The sequence below is a fragment of the Hypanus sabinus genome, unplaced genomic scaffold, assembly GCF_030144855.1.
Source record: "Hypanus sabinus isolate sHypSab1 unplaced genomic scaffold, sHypSab1.hap1 scaffold_581, whole genome shotgun sequence".
Taxonomy (NCBI): Eukaryota; Metazoa; Chordata; class Chondrichthyes; order Myliobatiformes; family Dasyatidae; genus Hypanus; species Hypanus sabinus.
Window position 1 is genome coordinate 1 of NW_026781440.1, and position 13,287 is coordinate 13,287.

General features: G+C 41.7%; 1 protein-coding gene across 1 annotated transcript; it reads left to right on the top strand.

Moving 5' to 3' along the window:
• Window positions 1-707: 707 nt before the first annotated feature.
• Window positions 708-13,285, top strand: LOC132389468 (zinc finger protein 239-like). The gene is made up of 4 exons (XM_059961993.1): window positions 708-2,932; window positions 3,301-4,283; window positions 5,722-5,797; window positions 13,110-13,285. The coding sequence occupies exons 2-4, from the start codon at window positions 3,777-3,779 to the stop codon at window positions 13,283-13,285; spliced, it is 759 nt and encodes a 252-aa protein (XP_059817976.1). The 5' UTR covers window positions 708-2,932; window positions 3,301-3,776.
• The last annotated feature ends 2 nt before the right edge of the window (window positions 13,286-13,287 follow it).

The window sequence follows — 13,287 nt, forward strand, 5'->3', positions numbered from 1 at the left end:
GACAGCAGACTATCGAGTGAAACTTCAATGGAGCAGAGTCAGAAACCGAAGAGTTGCCAGCCTGAGTCAGGGCTTTTGGGGTTCCTGAGAGAGTTGGGGTCTAGAGTTTACAAGGAGAAGGAGGAAACAGACCAGCTGGATGTGGCTACAAAAGAAAGATTAGAAGCATTTGGAAACTGGTTGATCAAATAAAAAAGGTGGTTAATTTCTGCAAAATACTGGTGGGAAATCAACTGTCAGGCAGCAATTGTGGAGAGGCATAAAAAGGCAACATTTACACCGAGCCCTTTCAGCATGCCTAGGCTGTGGACTCCGCTGCTTAGTTGCTGCTTGAACTACAGAGTTCCTCCAGCATTTTGTGTGTGTGCGTCTCTGTATTCCCAGCAACTGCAGAATCTCCTATGTTTTATATCTGCATTTTACTTTGGCATTAGATACACGTTGATATTGAGTATATTGTTTATGGGAGCCGCTTTCTGCGTTAAAACAGCTGCAGATTTTTCTATACACACGAAAAAAATTGAGTTATGGAAAGTGAACCGGTGCTTGCAGAAATCTTTAATAGCACTGTGATTACCCATGTGTTAAAAACTTCGCCGGTGCTGAAACGCCGATGAAATGTGCAGGCGTCAGGCTGAGGCCGTCCCCGAGTATCACGCATGCGTGCAGTACACAGAAGGCCTTGAAAATGGCAGGTATAGATAACAGCGATTTTCCGTGTTTTTATCTTAAACACCAACTTCGGGATAATTTCTGTGAATTTCGGACACCGTGACCCGCAGTCCCGGACAGTCCTGCTCTCTCCCCTCTCTCTCAACCCCACGATCCATACACAGGCCCCAGGGAACTTCTGGCTGATGAGGGAATGGGAACCGATGGATCTCTCAGACAGAGCTGAGCTCCAGCTATCTAAATGCAAGGATTAGGAACTCGGAGAAAGGGAACAAAATCTTTTACATCAGCAGTTGAGAAAATCACCTTTGTTCTACCTCCAATCACAAACAAGAGAAAATCTGCAGATGCTGGAATTCAAAGCAACACACACAAAATGCTGGAGGAATTCAGCATTAGTACTCTTTTCCGTAGATGCTGCCTGGCCTGCTGAGTTCCTCCAGCATTTTGTGTGTGTTGCTTGTTCTACCTCCTCTTGCTCTGGACTTTTCTACTGGTGAGAACCATTCTCTGTAGATTCATTATGATCGCAAACACCTTTGCCCTGGGCAACAAGTGGTTTCACATCACAAATGTGCCAGACTCCAATGAGACAGACTACTGCCCTTCCCTTCATATTCATTGGCATTGCCATCCCTCAGTTCACCACTTTCAGTCATTTGGGGGAGGGTTCAGGGGAAATATTTATGTAGAGTCCAGAAACTGGTGATACCTGTGTGCATATGGTGGTGCTAAAGTTGCTGGAGAATTTGCAAGTGGGAAGAAGTGGAGTGATATTTGGAAATCTGACTTTTTAAAGTGTAATTTAGCAAGCAAACCACATATGGACAATATGTAAAAGCTTTGGTGAGAAAATCCTTTGTTACCCATTACAGGCCTGCTACATAGATTGTGTGAAAGTGCAGATGAACTGGATCGAACCCAGAGGAGTTCAAAGTTCCTATCGACTGTGATTTACCAACTGTGAAAATGAATACCTCTCTGTATAAAATTCACTGTGCACATCTTGTCACTGGGTAAAAAATGAACAGTACACGATTCATGTGCACACTGGTTACTACAAATTAGAGGGAATATTGGAGGGAAGGAGGGGAGACTTCCAGTGTCCCTGATGCCCTCACCTACAAGATGTGTATTCAGCTGCAGTTTGTAACCCTGCACTTTAAGGTGTTGGATCTTGAAATGGGTGAATTCCAGATCATCCAGCAGTAGGACGGGGTGAAAGATATGACATGAAGAGAGGTGAGTTCCACCCAAGGTGCAGGACACAGGAAACTGGGTGAGAATCGGGAAGGGGAATGAGATTAAATAGCCATCGTAGAGTACTCCAGTGCCATGCCTGCACAATAACAAGAGGAACACTTTAGAAACTGTTGGGGGGAGGAAAGTCAAAGGGCTGATAAGTGGCTTTGTTAGGGGAACAGAGCAAGAGGCAATTAATATCTTAGTGGTAAGGCTTACTAGAGCTAGTGGGGGTTGGGGCTGATATGGTTAAAGTAAGTTGTAGGGGGAATGGGAGCCAGAATGACAGAACAGATAGTGGAGATGGTGAATTGAATTGACTTTATTATGTACATCCTTCATATAGATGAGTAGAAATATTTACATTACATTACTGTCTAAATGTGCAATGTGTAATTGAAATTGATTTATAATGTTTAGTTTGTATATAGGACAGTCAAGAAAGCAATTAATCAGTCTGATGGCCTGGTGGAAGATGATGTCCCGGAGCCTGTTGCTGTGGTACCGTTTCCTGGATGGTGGCAGCAAGAACAGTTTGTGGTTGTGGTGAATTTGGTTCCCAATATCCTTTGGGCCCTTTTTATAAAAAAAACCATACCCCTACCATCCAGGCTCCCATCCAAACTCCTTTTAAACGGTGAAACTGAGATCATATTCACCACTTGTGCTGGCATCTCATTCCACACTCTCACAACCATTTCAGTAAAGAGCTTTTCCACATGTTACCATTAAATATTCACCTTCCCCACTTACCCATGACCTCTAGTTGTAGTCCCACCGAACCTCCGTGGAACAAGCTGCTTGCATTTATTTACCCTATCTTCTCCCTCATCATATTGTATACGTCTGACAAATTCTCAAAGCAATGTATAATTTCCGTGTTCATGTTTAGGTGTATAAGATGATGAGGGGTATTGATCGTCTGGATAGCCAGAGGATTTTTCCCAGGGCTGAAGTGTCTAACACGAGGGAGCAGAGTTTTCAGGTGCTTGGAAATAGATACCGACGGGATGTTGGGGTAAGTTTTCTACACAGAGCCTGGTGGGTGCATGGAATACACTGCCGACTTCACTGTTTCAGTTACTGTGGGGCCAGGCAGCTCAGTGGGAACAAGGAATAATACCAATGGAGAGAGTCAAACTCAGCCAAGGTACAAATTGGAGATGGCAGAAATGCCTGATTCTTATAGAAACGGGAACAGCATCAGGGAATTGATGGTCATTCCAGATACCAGCACTGTGTCCAGTTACAAGATGATTTCTCTCACCAACTTGGGTTGAACCTCACTTTAACAGTGTGATGTCAGATCACACCCTGACAACTCAAGTGATCTCATCTGAAATGTTGTCCTACACACATTGATGGATTTTGTAAATCTTTTTACAGGTTAAAAATGACAAGGAATTTGTCTACGGGAATCCCGAACACAACACACCCGTTTTGCTGTCTCTGTCCAGATACTTAAGAAGAGGAGCAAGCGATTCACTCGATCATCCTTCCCGCTCAGACTGCGGAGAGGGATTCACTCGATCATCTGACCGACTGGCACGCCTGTAATTTCAAACATCTGCTCAGACAGTGGGAATGGATTCAGTCGGTCAACTCAACTGAAGGTACATCAGCAAGTTCACACTGGGACGAGGCCATTCACCTGTTCTGTGTGTGAGAAGGGATTCAGTCAGTCTTCCCACCTGCAGACACACCAGTCAGTTCACACTGGGCAGAGGCTGGTCATCTGAAGAATTTGTGGGGAAGCATTCACTCGGTCCTCTGACCTGATAGCTCACCAGCGAGTTCACACCGGTCGGCTGCCGTTCACCTCCTCAGACTGTGGGAAGAGATTCACTCAGTCATCCAACCTAATGGCTCACCAGCAAGTTCACACCGGTCGGCTGCCGTTCACCTGCTTGGACTGTGGGAAGGGGTTCACTTGGTCATGCCATCTGAAGGTACATCAGCGAATTCACACTGGGGAGAGGCCGTTCACCTGCTCAGACTGTGGGAAGGGATTCACTCAGTCATCTGAACTGAAGGTACATCAGCGAGTTCACTCTGGTGAGAGGCCATTCACCTGCTCAGACTGTGGGAAAGGATTCACTCAGTCATTTAAGCTCAAAATACATCAGCGAGTTCACACTGGAGAGAAGCCGTTCACCTGCTCAGACTGTGGGAAGGGATTCACTCAGCCAGCCCACCTACGAGCACACATGTCAGTTCACACTGGGGAGAGGCCGTTTACCTGTTCATACTGTGGGGAGGGATTCATTTTGTCATCACAGCTGCTGGCACATCAGCGAGTTCACACTGGGGAGAGACCGTTCACCTGCTCAGTCTGTGGGAAGGGATTCACTCAGTCGTACAGCCTACTGGTTCACCAGCGGCTTCACACCGGGGAGCGGCCATTCACCTGTTCGGACTGTGGGAAGGGATTCACTTGCTCAGCTAAACTGAAGCTACATCAGAGAGTTCACACTGGTGAGAGGCCATTCACCTGCTCAGACTGTGGGAAGGGATTCATCACATCATCTGAACTGAAGGTACATAGGAGAGTTCACACTGGGGAGCGGCCATTCATCTGCTCAGAATGTGGGAAGGGATTCATTCAATCATGCACTCTGAAGGTACATCAGCGAGTTCACACTGGGGAGCGGCCGTTCACCTGCTCAGACTGTGGGAAGGGATTCATTTGCTCATCTGAACTGAAGGTACATCGGAGAGTTCACACTGGGGAGCGGCCGTTCATCTGCTCAGACTGTGGGAAGGGATTCATTCAATCATCCACTCTGAAGGTGCATCAGCGAGTTCACACTGGAGAGAGGCCATTCACCTGCTCAGAGTGTGGGAAGGGATTCACTCAGTTCGGTAGCCTACAAGCACACCAGCGAGTTCACACTGGGGAGAGGCCGTTCACCTGCTCAGACTGTGGGAAGGGGTTCACTCAGTCATCCAGCCTACAAGCACACCGGTCAGTTCATACTGGGGAGAAGCTGTTCACCTGCTGAAGCCTGAATTATACCTCTGCATAGACGCTATGCCGTTGTGAGCATTTCTACTTGTGATTTTGTGTGTCTGCATCACTGCCAAAACGCTAGTTGGTGTTGGGGTTCTGTGCTACTGTGTTGAATTGACTTGTGTTGAGTTGCGAACAATGGCGACTGCTGACTACGTCTTGTTGGAGTTGGAGCTAATCAATGTTGCAGAAGTGTTACTTTTTTTGAAATTACTGCAACGCAGAAAAATGAGAAGTTTTTCCATTACCTTTTGCAGTCCATGATGTCCAAAGCAATGTTGGAAATTTCTTTGCACGATTTTGATGCCATTTTCAAGTCTTTATTGTCTGCCAATGAAGAGTCGTGCACATGTACATATTTTCTGACTACCTCACCTAACCTCTCCTTGATGTGGTCCACTGTCCAACTTCGAAGCATGAGGAAATGCGCAGGAGGAAACTGGCAGCTGCCAAGTGGACCAATCATAGTTCTTGCCATCTGTGTTACCGCGACGTGTAGCTGCATTTTTGAGAAGGTGCGCGTTAGGCTACATTAGGCGAAGGACTCTCATGGAGGCGCTACATGGAGTAGGTTGCATTCTGGCTTTGCACTGTTCATTTTAAATTTACTTACCACCCCTTTGACATCTTTATCAAAGTGTTTATAACACTTTTATCTGTTTGAATTTGAATTTGATTTGACTGAAATGGCTAACAGAGGAAGAAAGGCATTAGCCGAAGGCAAGGAAACCGGTGATGGAAATGGGAAGAAAGAAGATGTCTTTGAACAGCCTAAAAAGTTTCAACTTACTTTACAGGCTATCTCGAATCTTTTGGATGAAAAACTTGTTGAAAGATTTACTACCTTGGAAGTATGGTTAAAGGAGAGCGAAGGTAGGTTGGCAACACTTGAAAAGAAGAATGAAAAACAGCAGCGGCAATTTTCAGAGCTTATTAAACCGGGATCATAAATTGAATTCTTTGGAAAAGAAGTGAACTTTGACCACTCATACATTGGAGCAGAATAAAGTCAGGTTTACTGATTTGGAGAGTCGAAGCCACAGACTGAATTTGCGAATGATAGACTCAGTGAGGACGTTGAGAGCCGGGATCTTACTCAGTTTTTTTCTCAATTCTTCATCTCATTTTTCAATCTTTTTTATTGGTTTCCAAATAAAGAATATACAAATCGGAAGAGGAGTTTAACAAGTAGATAATATAAAAAAATATATAAACAGCAGTAGTAAAAACAGAAAGTATATCATGTCAAAATCAAATGGATAAAATGCTTCCTTGGAATAATCCCAAAAATTGCTGTGTGGATTAGGTTGAACATCTGCATCTATAACTTTAGATAATATTCCAAACACATCCCTCCAAAAATTATTTAAACTTAACTCATGAACAAAACATATGAGTTAGAGTAGCCACTTCTGCATTACACCTGTCACAAATAGGGTTTATATTAGGAAAAATATGCGCCAATTTATCTTTGAACATATGGGCCCTGTGTACTATCTTAAAAATTCTTAATGGAGGTCTTTGGCTCGGAGGTATTTCCTTCCCTTCCTGCACTCGACCGTGCACATCGGGTGCTGAAACCAAAACTGTCGAACGGGTTAAAACCACGTCATGTAATTCTTCGATGTCACAATGTGAATAATAAGGAGCTCTTCATTTGGATTGCTCGTCAGAAAGGAGTTACTGAGCATGAGAATCTTAAGTTTCATTTTGTTGAAGATTTTTGTCCTGAGGTATGCAAGAAATATTGCATTTTAAAATGGTGATGTCAGAATTATATCAGAGGAATCTTTGTTCAGCTTTGTTATATCCCTTTCACCTAAGGGTTGCTCTGCCTGATAAATCATTCAAATGCTTTAAATCCGTGAATGAAGCAAAACAATTTCTCGAAGATCTGAGCTTGAACGTAGATGTCTAATGTTTTGAAGATCAACATTTGAGCTTGGATGTCTCTGAAATTTACCATTCCTTTTTGTATGTGTGTATCTGGTTTATTAGTTAACAACCAGCTTCTAGATTTGGACACTTAAGAAATTTGCCCTTGGGTTGATTACATTCGTACTGTGTTTTGACATTCGGATATTTATTATGTTTCCATGTTAAAGTTACTTTATTTTTCCTTCATTGTTTTACTTTTTTATTTTTAATTGTTTGCTTTTGAAAATCATTAAGACTCTGATTTGCTGATTATTTCCTTTTTCTTGAAATATTATTAAGATTGTATTTTGTGTCATTTTTTAAGACCTTTTCTGGTCTGCAATTGGCTGTTTTTCTCTAACATCTGCTTGACATTCCTCTCGTAATGTTTTGACAATGGGTGGTTTGTTTTTTTATTTTTTATTTATTTCCTAAAAATGACAAAAATTTCACTGAATGTGCATCAGACAGACCTATATCTTTTTGAATGTTGAATCTAAAATCCTTTCTCAAATATTAGCAATTAGATTGGTGAAGATATTGCCACAAATTGTCGCCGAGCATCAGACAGGATTTATTAAAAATCATTATACACATTTTAATGTTTGGAGGTTAATGAACATTGTATACACTACTTTATCTAAGACTCCAGAATGTGTTATCTCCCTCGATGCCGAGAAGGCGTTTGATAAATTTGAATGGGAATATTTTAAAATTCTTGAGAGATTTAATTTTAGTCCAAAATTTATATCTTGGATCCAATTGATATAACATATACCTTTGGCTTCTGTTTCACTAATGATCAGATACCCCCTTTCTTTAGGCTTTTCCAAGGTACTAGACAAGGCTGTCCTTTGAAATCCTTACTATCTGATATTAGCCTGGAGACCTTGGCAATTGCTATTCGTGATTCATCCAATGTATTTGGTGTTACTCATGGGAATGGGACGCGTAAAGTATCACTGTATGCAGATAACCTTTCGCTATATATTTCTAATCCAGAGACATCCATTCCTGCAGTAATAACACAACTTGCTCAGTTTAGTAGTAGTTCTGCTTATAAACTGAATCTTAATAAAAGTATGCTGTCTCCATTAAAAATGCAAATCTCAATTTATAGACAAGTCACCATTTAGATTGCTTGCTGATTATTTTATTTATTTGGGTGTTAAAATTACTAAGAAGCACAATGATCTATTTAAAGTTAATGTTTACTCTTAATTGATCATGCTAAACAATTGTTTACTAAATGGTCCACATTATCCTTATCCTTGATTGGTTCCATTCATGCTATTAAGATGATTATTTTACCTAAATATCAGTACCTATTTCAGGTGGTATCAATTTTTATCTCTAACTTTTTTATATATTATTGATTCTAAAATTTCTGCATATATATGGCAGAATAGAGATCCCAGGTTATATTAGAAATATTTAAAGAAATCAAAAAAGGTATGTGGCTTGGTTTTGCCGTTTCCTAGATTTTATTATTGGGCAATTAATATTCGATATTTAATGTTTTGGACACAAGAGTTGGATGAACATTGAGCGGGAGTCTCGACAGGAGTTTTCATTGGCTTCTATTTTAGGGGCTGTGCTTCCCTTTGCACTTACCAAATTTAATAAGCAAATGGTAATTCCAATAATTAAGCATACAATAGGAATATGGTTTCAATGTTGGTAATTTTTTGGACCAAATAAATATATACTGTCAAGTTCTATGACATCCATTTTTTTCTTTCAACCATTTAGAATTGATCAAGCTTTTCTTTGTTTTCATGATTTATTTATGGATGATCTTTTGTGGCTTTTGAACAGTTTTCTAATAAATATAATTTGCCTGGATCACACTTTTTCAGATATTTGCAGATTAGAAACCTTTGAACCTTCCGTTGCGATATCACATCAAATTGAAGTTATGGAAAAAAATAAGTTTAAATCCATATCAGAAGAGTTTAATATCATTTATTTGATTTAATTGTGAAAATACGCTTAGGTACTTCTGATAAAATTAAGAATGAGTGGGAAAGAGAACTTGGGATACCTTTACCTATACAAAAATGGGAGAAAATTCTTGAACTAGAAAATACCTCTTCAGTGTGTGTCAGACATGCCTTCATGCAATTTAAGGTCGTTCATCGGGCTCATATGTCCAAGGATAAGTTTGCTCATTTTTACTGACATATAAATCCTGTCTGTGATAGATGTAATTCCGGGGTAGCTTCCTTGACACATATGTTCTGGTCTTGTCCTCTTCTTAAAAAAAATTGGAAGGATATTTTGAGATATTATCTCAGTAGTTCTGCGTATTGATTTACAGCCACATCCTATTACCACAATTTTTGGAGGACCGGTCCGGTGGGGGTAGACTCCAGTCATTTATCCTCGTCTGCTTGTCATCTAATTGTGTTTGTTACATTAATGGCCATCAGATCTACTTTACTTAAATGGAAAGATTCCAATCTCCCTACTACATTTGAATGGTTTTCCCAAACCAGAGTATGTCTAAACTTGGAAAAAATTAGGAGTGGTACTGTGGATCCTTCGGTTGAATCTGAAGAGACTTTGAGGCCATTTATTCAATAATTTCATATGATGCAAGTTGACCCTTTCTGAATCCTGTGTAATAAGTTTTTGTACTTGTATAGACGAGCGGAGTTAACGCCAAATAATTTCAGCCGTTGTAATATGACAGCCCAATTTTGTCTTTTTTTTAGTTTAGTGTTCTTTCTAGTTTACGTTTTTTTTCCTTATATAATATCTCTTTCATGGTTAGTTGCTATGAGATTGGGAGGCTAAACTATATTTGTCATTTGGAATCTGTGCTTTTACATGATAACCATTATTAATGTAATTCCGATCTCTGTATTATTAGATTATTGCTATGCTTATTAAATTTGAAACTTAATAAAACGATTGAAAAAGAAAAGGAAACTGGCTGCTACCAAGTGGACCAATCACAGTTTTTGTCTGCGTAGTTGCATTTTTAGGAATGTGCGCATTAGGCTACGGGATACGATAAAGCCGAGGGTGCAGCGTCGGGTACGCGGCTACCTCGACGGAGAAGAATAATTCAGGCTTCAATGTGTGGGAAGGGATTCACTCGGTCATCTCAACTACAGAGACACCAGTTCACATAGGGTAGAGACTGATCACCTGTGCAGACTTTAGAAGGAGAGTTCCACAGCCAAATCAACCAAAAGTGCATCATTGAGTTCACACTGTGGAGAGGTTGTTCATCTGCTGTGAATAAGGGAAGCTATTCACTCATTCATCTAACCTTACTCAACTTTCGCTTCAGCTGGCAATTTAATATAAGGGGTGATAGCCCTCCCCACCCCCAGCCCGGCCAAACTTAAGAAATCTCATTTGGGTGAATGCTGTGTGATGTGTCCCATGTTACAGATCAGTATCCTGAAGTTACAAACGATACACAATATGCAATTAAACGATTCAGCTCTATAATAGTTACTTTGACTATAGGGTTAGTAAAGAAAATGAAAAATAAAGAAAGTGCCCACTCTCTCCGTTCACGTCTTCTCATCTCTCCCCAGCAAAAAACCGTGAAAATCTCTCTTCCAGACTCACAAGAAAGAATATTTCTGTCATTGCATAGCCCCACACTCGAGAACCCTATTTCCTCTAGTCGTACCCTTAACATTGCTTCTACAGGGAAACCATTACCTCAGCAGCGAAACATTGCAGAGAGGCCGTTACTTTAGTAGTGAAACCTTCCAGCACGTTACACTTCCCACATACTGCCGGTTCACAATGGGGAGAAAGTTTCAATGAGCTGCATGCTGGATATTTGTCCATCACCATTGCTGAATGCAATTTTGAGAGTGACTTGGCGCTGAACTCTGCAAGTATTGCTGCTGCTCACCACACCCAGTTCTGCACCCGGGTCGCTGGGCATGGGAGGAGTTTATTCTGCTGCATAGTCACCTTTAATGGGACAAGACCTGTGACAAATAAATCAACTCTATATTAAACACTGTCTCCGGTACTTAGTGAATTTATAACACACCTAGTGTACAGCAGAGAGTCAACTCAGGCCGGCTTGAACTTGTCAGTTCCACAGCAGGTCTTTCAAATCCTCCCCTGTTGTTCACCTCTCACTGTCCCTGTGAATGAGGTCCAAACAGTCACCAGTCTGTGGGTGAAGAGGTTTCCCTTGAATTCCCTGCAGACCGAAGAAGTCGAGCTGACTACAGTTCTGTTTGAGATTTTCTTCGCCCCTCAAATCTCTAGTATTCTAAAGCTAAGGTGACAAAACCGTGGCTTATACGAGAAAGCAAAGAAAACATAAAAACCAAAGAGAGGCCATAGACCAAAAATCACTAGTATGTTGGAGGATTGGGAAGATTTTAAAAGCCAACAGAATGCAACTAAATTAATTATGAAGGAAAAGATGGAACACTTAAGTGAGCTAGCCGGTAATATTAAAGAGGATACCAAATGTTTCTTCAGGTAATTCTAGTGCAAAAGAAAGGCGGAAATGGATATCGAACCGCTGAAAAATGATGATGGAGAGGTATTAATGGACTCGGGGTGCACGGTGATGGCAGATGAACTGAATAAGTATTGTACATCACTCTTATCTCTCGAAGACACCGACAGGAATACAGAAGTTCCAGATGTTAGTGGTCAGAATGTGTGAAGTTACGCTACTCGGGAGAAGGTTCTTGGAAACAGAGATGGGCTGAAGGTAAACAGGTCACCTATACAGTATAGTATACACCCCAGAGATCGGAAAGAGGTGGCTGAAGAGATGTGGAGGCATTAGCAATGATTTTTCGAGGGTCGTTAAGGAAATAAAATCCTAAGAATTTATTTTTTGCCTTCACTACTCCCCCTCTCGTAGTTTCACCTATCACCTACCACTTCTTCTACCCTTTTCACCCCCACACTTTTTCCTCTGACGTCTCATCTTTTTTGTTCCCAGTCCTGATGAAGGGTCTCGGCCCGAAACGTCGACTGTTTGCTATTTCCCGTATGTGCTGCCTGGCCTCCTAGGTTCCTCCAGCATTTTGTGTATGTGTTGCTTGGATTCCCAGCATCCACAGAACGTTGCAGTTGATACTGATAACAGACAGATAGTTTAGAGCAAAGCTGCAGTCTGTAAAAGGTCTTCGATAGGTTTGGAGAACGGACAACGAATTCGTGGATGAAATGTACGGAAATGTACAGTGTATGCAAATGTACGGGCATGTACAATTGTGGAAGGAATAAATAAATAAATGGGAGAAAATTCAAAAATCAGAAGTGCATAAGTACTTGGGAATCCTTGAGCAGGAGTCCTTAAAGGTTTGCTTGCAGATTGAATCGATGAAGGATGACAACTGTAATGTTAGCATATAAGAACAAGGATGTGACACTGCGGCTTTAAAACGCATTGGACAGATTGCACTTCGTGTATTGTGAACAGTTTACAACCTGCGAAAACAGATGTGCTCGTATTGGAGCGGGTCCAGAGAACGTTCACGGGAATGATTCCAGTAACGAATGAGGAGCGATAGATAGCTTTGACCCTGTACTCGCTGGTCTAGAAGACAGAGAGGGGATCTCATTAAAACCTATTAAATATTGAAAGGCCTCGACAGCGTGGCAATGAAGAAGATGCACCCTGTACTGTGTGAGTCTGGGACCACAGGTCACAACCTCAATGCATCGGGCATCCACTGACAGCAGAGATGAGGAGGATTTTCTTTAATCCAGGAGTGGTAAATCTTTAGAATTTATTGCCACGGACGGAGTAGAGGCCAAGTCATTGAGTGTATTTTAAATGGATTTTGAAAGATTATGGGGAGAAGGCAGGAGAATGGGGTTGAGAGATAATCAATTGGACACGAAGGAATGGCGGAGCAGACTCGATTGGCTGAGCAGGCCCTGTCTGATATCTCATGGCTCATGGTCTGAAGAAGAGGCCAGTGAGGTTGCATTAGGGATCGGATATTGTTAGGGTATCCACGCCTGGATTATTGTATTCAATATTAGGAAAGAGGACGCTAAGCTAGAATGAGTGCAGAAAAGATTTACGAGAATGCTGCTGATACTTGAGGCACTGAGTTCTGGAGAGAGGCCGGACAGGTTGGGATTTCACACCTTGAAGTGCAGGAGATTGAGGTGACCTTATGCAGGTGTTCCAAACTATGAGTGTAGAAATGGGGAATCTCTGTTTTGCTTTATCCCCTCTATCGAAGCTACCGGACCTCCTGACTTCCTCCAACATTTTGTGTCTGTGACTCTGCATCTCCAACATCTGCAGAATCTCATTGGGACAAAGTGCAGAAAGCAGAGACGACATCTGGTCTCTCTAATGTCGAGGAGGGCACACCCGCAAAACTGGAAACAGTAGCTGACCCAAACAAGCACGATGTTGAAAAGTTGCCTCAAATGGAAGGACTGTTTGGGACCCTGACCAGTGGTGAGGAGAGTGGTTAGGG

Coding starts and splice junctions, on each gene's coding strand:
- LOC132389468 (XM_059961993.1), top strand. CDS start 3,777: ATGGCTCACCAGCAAGTTCACACCGGTCGGCTGCCGTTCACCTGCTTG. Junction 4,284..5,721: donor CTCAGTCGTACAGCCTACTG/GTTCACCAGCGG, acceptor CTTACTTTACAG/GCTATCTCGAATCTTTTGGA. Junction 5,798..13,109: donor ATGGTTAAAGGAGAGCGAAG/GTAGGTTGGCAA, acceptor CAACATCTGCAG/AATCTCATTGGGACAAAGTG.